This window comes from Cyphomyrmex costatus, unplaced genomic scaffold (genome assembly GCF_001594065.2).
Source record: "Cyphomyrmex costatus isolate MS0001 unplaced genomic scaffold, Ccosl1.0 scaffold159, whole genome shotgun sequence".
NCBI classification, from domain to species: domain Eukaryota; kingdom Metazoa; phylum Arthropoda; class Insecta; order Hymenoptera; family Formicidae; genus Cyphomyrmex; species Cyphomyrmex costatus.
The window spans coordinates 575,029-582,166 of NW_017275598.1; the positions used below are offsets into that span (position 1 = coordinate 575,029).

Genomic DNA, 7,138 nt, shown 5'->3' on the forward strand with positions numbered 1-7,138 from the left:
TAAAACAGCAAAATTTCGATTTTTATATATAAATAATCAAAGTCAATTATAGATAACACCCGATTATTTATAACGAGCATAGTATAGATTATCGTATGTATGAAAAATATCGCAATTTACGACATTTATTTCGATTCTGGTTTTAACTGCCGCTACTTTCCTACTCATCCATTATTTTTTCTTTGCCACTAATATTCTATGCAACCTTGAAATCAACTATAAAAAGCAATCTTGAAAACGATCGGATTTAAACTCGCTGAAAAGTTTGTCGCGATAAAGCAAATCCTGAAATTGTTCGTCTTCGCGACGATCTTGATTGCATGTTCGATTATCAGACTTACATGGGGACATCAAATTATTATCAATGCGAAAATGTCACGAATCTACTGTTTTATTAATTTATTTAAGTACTGATTTATGTATAATTTAAAATTTCGAACCCTTTCTGAAATTTTCGTTTCAAGAACAAAAAGTCTTTTCAGATTGCTTACTGTAAAAATAATTTAAGTAACACTAAAAAAATGTATCACAATGTGTCATAACGAAATATGTCTTCAACCATAAAATTAATAGATACTAATTATTTAATTTAAGATAACTTTATGTAACATAAAGTTTGTATTTTTAAAATCATATAATATGTTCGTCAATTATATCTCTGTATGCATCTATAAATATTACAGATACTCTCAGTGATGCCTGTAGGAGTAGCAGGCATCAATATTAAAAAATCGAATACCAAGAAGATACCAACCGACGCATCTCGGTGCATGTCGATTCTCTAGAAAAACTCAATATCGCCGGATGTGGCGTGGAGGAGATCGAACCTAATGCATTTCGAGGTCTCGACGAGCTACGCGTACCGGGTCTAGTAGACAATAAAATTCGTAATTTCAGGATTGAAAGATTGACGAACCTTAAGACGTTCATCGTGGTGCATCTGAAGCTCTAGGATATCGCGTACAACGAGATGAGCGCTTGTTTATTTACCGAGTTACCGAAGAAGCTAACGAAACTGAGAAAGATCTATCTCGCTAGCAATCCGTGATCGTACCGATGTCGCCGATCGATGGCATGATACTTGGGTAGCAATCCTATCCGTTTCGTCCAAGATTATGGTAGCAGCGATATGCTAATTAAAGAATGTCTCGCCCATGAGCCAAATGCTGATGTAGACGACAATGTTTTATCTAAATGCATTAATCGCAAGATTGGCTCTATCAAAAAACTGTGTATGGACTGAGTGAACAGATCCAAGAACTCTCAAGAAAAGTCACTGAATTGGAAATCGAAGTCGCCGCTTTGAAGAAAATCAGATATTAATTCATCACATAAAACTTATTATCCTCTTTTTACCTGTTTATGAAATTGTTATTAATACATAATGCGTCAATATAATAAATTTTACTAGGACATATAACATCGACATATAATAATTCAGTACTTTTTAAATTAAAGTTAAACATCGTTATCCGATTGCAATGGTAGTTGAAAATAACACTCCAAATTTACAATGAGAGCTTTGATAAATTGATAAGACCACTTGTTTCAAATGCGATGCGCGACTTTGAAATTATATGACTTTTCAACGAGATACAAACGATGTATTTGAATAAAGCGTAGAAAAACTTTCAAAATTGAATATCAAATAAACGTTCAAAATAAACGCTTCCAAATTCTCACATAAGAGGCAATCGATGATGCGATTATTCATGTGAGAGAAAAAAATTGATTGAAATATTATAGCGATGTGTGTATGCGCGCTCTGTAATAAGAACATCTACTTTGATATTCAGTCGCATCGCATCCTCGTATCATTGATATAAACGATATCGAATTTTAAATTAATTTTCTTTAAAGGTTGTTCTCTCCGCAAGAAATTTTTTTCTTTATCCAACAATATACTTACCGACAGCTCTGCAATCAGTAATAAATCGTGCATGTGGCTATATAAATCATTTCGTTTTCGTTCTTTCCCAGTTAAAGCGAGAAAATTGACAAAAATCACTATACGCACTTTTTGATCCGCAAGGCATTCATAGATCACAATAACGTGGTCGCTTAATATTCTAGCGTATTAAATCATCCTACGTCCGCGGAACTACGGTTCTCTTCGCAACGAGACAAGAACGTTCCAGTTCAGCCGCCATTCATCAGTGTCGATCAAAAAATGCGTACCGCGCACACACGTAAAGCAGATCGCACCCGTACTTGCATTCATAAAAGATCTTTAGGGCGGTTTCCGCGATCATTAATAATTCCAAGACGACGGCAAGGTGAGCGAAAAAAAACGGGGAGGGCGTTGGCAGGGAAGGAGGTATGTACTGGCCCGCAGCGTAATTGTAAGCGATAGTTTGGTTACAACACGTCTGTTGCTTACATGTCATGCTAAAAACCTACAGACGATATCTCGATGTTAACAAGAGATATTTGATTTATCTCTGAACGTAGATGGCAAGGTTCTTTAATACAAGTATATTTGTTGTCAATCTCAATACATTTTCAAATTTGATTTGACATACCTGACTTTTTTCCAACAATTTTCCATTGCTTAGAACGTTTTTATTAGGTAATAAAAAGATACAGGTATATTTGTTTTGATACTGTTATGTTCTGACATTTTGATGAAAAAGAAAATTTTACAGTATGTTTATTTTTACAAAAGTTAAATTGAGTTGAGTATGCCATATCGATGTATTATACCTATAGGCGTTTAAAAGTTAAACTAAAATATGTAAAAGATTCTTTCAAAAAATTAAATTTGGATTGTGTGTGTGTGTGTGATAACTTGATATTATTCTGAAAAATCCTTAGAAGAAGATTCGTGTCGTATGAAGACAATTTTATTTTATTTTAAGTGATAAAATAAGAAAAATATGCTTAAAAAAGTTGGTTTTCCACTATACAAATACAACGTGTCAAAATTATAATACGTGCTAGTAATCAGATAATATTTCATAAAATATGTTTATATAAAAATATGTTTATGAATAGATTGTTTTATTTTACCCATAAAACACGAATAATCGCGCGAAAATATAGAGATCCTTAAGTACTTATTGCAGGATAACAATTTTACTTATTAATACTTTTAAAGTGTTTTTCATTTCACAAGCTCAAATAAAGGTTTTTCAAATAAAGGTGTATAATATTTATTTAGTGTGCGTTCTAGCGAACCAGTAAAAATGATTTTCTTAGCTATCGGTTAGTGATGAGATAAATCGGTTTACTCAGTCGTATTATTGTATGATCTATGACAGATTTCACGGTGATCGACGCAATTCGTAAAGTCGACACGGTAGAAACATACATATACACACGTACGTACAGTAGCCATGTGGAAGGGACATTGTTCCACCTACTGTGCGCAAGGAAACTACCGGTTCTCCGTGATTTATGGAGAGGGTGCCCGCTGCTCGTGCTGCCACACCGCATCCTCAGGGTCCTCCTCTTCATCGTCGTCTTCGTCTTCGAACTCCGTCCTCGTCGCAATTTCACCGTGAAGCATTCTCCGTATGCAGGGATTGCTCCAGTTCCCACGTGGCGAGGACTGCTCCTTCTCTCTATCTCCGACTCTCTCTCTCTCTCTCTCTCTCAACCGCTATCTGTTTGCCTCTCCAAGAGCGTTCGCCCGCCCGCCGATGCGAGTCATACCGCACGCTACGCGCGGTTATCTATGCACCGCGCTGCACATGCATGCCCTACTACGCACGCCGGTACCTACTGATGCTGCACGCGGTGCATTAACATCGCCGGCTGCAACCCGGAAATCCGAACGTAACATGGGCTCGATGAAGCCCCATCACGTACCGCTGTACCGCGTACCGCCCGTTGATCTCGGCGAAAGCTCGGCGATGCAAGACACAGCCAGATCTCGAGATCTTCTTGAAATTAACAATACCGATGCAACGTTAGTTACATGCGTATGCAACATGAAGAGTCGTAATATTAAAAAATGCAGAAAATAAGACATATATCCTTTTCCCGGAGTATCTCGTGTAGTAAATTTCCTCCTGTTGTATCGTACAACTATACCTTTTCGTTCCAATACATTCTAATATTCCTAATGCCAAACCGGTCTGAGCTTTTCAAGCTACATTCTACCAATGATGCAAAACCATTGGCAGGATCGTCAAATCGTCGTGCACAGAAGAGAATGTAAAAATCAAGAGAATCCGGTACATCGTCGATATACCACGGCTCACCTGTCTGCTGAGCTTCACTAGTACAACGCCCTTTTGTTCAACAAATAGAAAAAAAGAGGGAAGGAGGGTGGCTGTGCCTAAGATGAAAGCACTGAGGCGAGCCTCGCGGCCGGCTGGAGCCTCGCCAAATAATATACCAGCGCCTCTCTCGTACAACTACCTCTCTCTTCCTCCTTCTAACGAGGCAGCAGCCGTGTTACTATCGGCTATACGAACCCCATTGGCCCCCGCTGGGGTACTTTTATATTTATTACGAGGACATGAGAGAAAACGCGCGGGCGAGGAAGAGATTGCCAACAGACAGAAACGAAGAAAGACAGAGAAAGACGGATGACCGTTGTTGTTATATAACGTATAATCGAGGAGGAGCCGGATGATTCTAGCCCGTATTTCGGCTTTTGTCATATCGCGAAATAGTAAGCCTCTTCATCGTCATTCTTCCCGTGAGGAAGGCTTACACCGGTCTTCTTCGCGTATTGCCGTTTCGCGGATTCCATAGACGTATACTTGCATTCCCATCTGTAACTGTCACCGGCTGAGTGTCTACCCGCTGAGAAAGCGGTGCGAACGACTTACGGGTCAACGTCGAAATTGCCACGGTTGTTTTCGACGTTCGTTTAGTTAATATCCGCAAAGAAGGTATCTTATCTGAAAGGAGATATCTCTCGTCCCCTCTTAGCAACATTTATCAATATCCTAATTATTAAGGAAGCGCGTCAAATAACAAATAAATTATAAATATTATTTTTTATACAGAATATTATCAATTGTAATTACTAGTATCACATGTGTGATATTTTTGATTGCATAAAGTATCGATGGCATCATTGATAAAATTACGATATCGTGCTGGATCTTTTTATAAAATAAGAGAAACAAGCTACGGATTAAAAATAAGACAATATAAATTTTATAATCAAATTTTTTTTCTGAAATGTCAGATTGTGACATAAAAACGGAGCGCAGTATGACTGCTAATTTATGAACTCATAGTTTTGTGCTAATCTTTGTCATAAATATTTTCTCATGACGATGTAATTCATCATCTTTCCTACTTTTTTCTACATTATAATGACATTATCGTTGTAAAAATGCCAATCATATGTAATAATGTAATATATGTATTTGTGTACAAACGGATGTGTCTCAGAATATACCTAACGGACAAACAGCGAGATATTTTTTAAATAGAAAAAAGAAATTTTTATATAAAAAAATTTGATTAAAAATGCTTTATTGCGAAGTTATAAACAAATATTGACACGAGATATTTTTGAGACATTTCAGTGGAACATTGACATTTTGATGGTAGTTACTATTTTACAACGATGGACATCTAACGGCCATTCTTTTCGAGCGCAGTTGCTGTTTCAAAACGATCAATATCATATATTCACAGATCGAAATGATACCGAATCATTTAAAAATAGTAAATATAATGTGAATATACATGTGAAATAAACGTTTAATTTTTCCGTACACGAAATGTACATTTTCATATTCTACGCAATGAAAAATTTATTATTTCATGTTTCGTTTCAATATGTGTTATTATAACTTTGTAATGAAGCATTCTTAGCCAAACTTCATATAACAATTTTTTTTATCTCCTTATAGAACATGCTCTCGGTAGTTTGTCCGTTAAATCCTGTGAGACACTTCGTATATATATAACAACAATAATATGTAATAACAATGATAAATGACAGCTTTTTAGAAGAGAACGAACAAGAGATGCTATTAAAACACGCGAACGGGAAGCTATGGACGAATTTGGGAACGACGATTACGGCTTTTCGTTATTTCTCGTCGCTTTTTTTCGCGCCATCCGCTCCCTTTTTCCGCCTTCGTGTAACGAAATGTAAAAAGAAGAGAGAGAGAGAAAAAAAGAAAAAGAAGAGGAAGAAAGTAGTTCGCGGCGTGCACGAGTCGGCTCTCTCGCGTGTAGCCGAGTTAAACCGACGCGGCGGTGATTGATGACGCTTCGGTGTAACGATCGCCTCTGCACCCGCGAACGTGGCGCCGGGTTAGGCTCCACCGGGAGACACGAACAAGAGAGAAAGAGAGCCGGGGTGAAAAGGGAGCGAGGGAGGGTGGAAGGAGGCGAGGCAAGTGAGACAGATGGACGTAGGAACGGACGAAGCTCCTCGTTATCCTCGATTTTACAGGAATTAAAGGGCCGATTACGCGCGACCGCCACACCCGCGATTAAGACAGGCGCGGATTAAAATCGTGCCGCTTGGTGATTTTACATCTGACTAAACGTCGCTCGCAATACCAATGTATTTCAGTCAGCTCAAGACTTTCGGCTAATCGGACATAATACATAATTCACATTAGCGTCGTGTTTGATTATATATTGTAATATTAACGAATAAAGGTTATTAACGTGCTTTTAATCTTTAAGTGCTTTTTAATCTTTTTGTTGTTTGCTTCTATCGTTCAAATTAATAAAAAATGAAAGCAAATGCGGCAAAAACTAGAAACGTTTTTAAATAAATTACTTTATTGATTTCATATCAACAAATTAATTTATATAATAATTTTAATATATAACAAATTTTATTATATATCAAAATTTCGAACATACACTCTGATTTTCAGAACGTTTATAAATTCGCAACGACACTTATTGTAGAAATATAATTATCAATCTCTCTCCAAACGAATCAATTTAGAATAAGTGACATTGATCATATTATACATATATTGTTATATACTACATTATATAGAAACTTGAGCACAATAGAAAAATCTGTACACATAGCTTTTCTTTTGTAATTCGTATAAGACAGTAGTAAATTTACGATGAAATTGAAAAATTTATCGCGGCAAACGACCAGGGAGAAAAGCGGAGAGAGAGAGTGAGAGGAGAGGGAGGAGGGGGAGGAGGGAGAGGGAGGGTGGGTGGGCAGAACGGGCAAGAATTTCGA

General features: G+C 37.1%; 1 protein-coding gene across 1 annotated transcript; it reads left to right on the forward strand.

Annotated features, from left to right (window-relative positions):
• Nucleotides 1–695: 695 nt before the first annotated feature.
• Nucleotides 696–1,323, forward strand: LOC108771454 (uncharacterized). Its single transcript, XM_083287315.1, is given in 3 exon segments — nt 696–759; nt 762–1,217; nt 1,220–1,323. Coding segments are annotated over 3 exon segments (624 nt in total).
• The last annotated feature ends 5,815 nt before the right edge of the window (nt 1,324–7,138 follow it).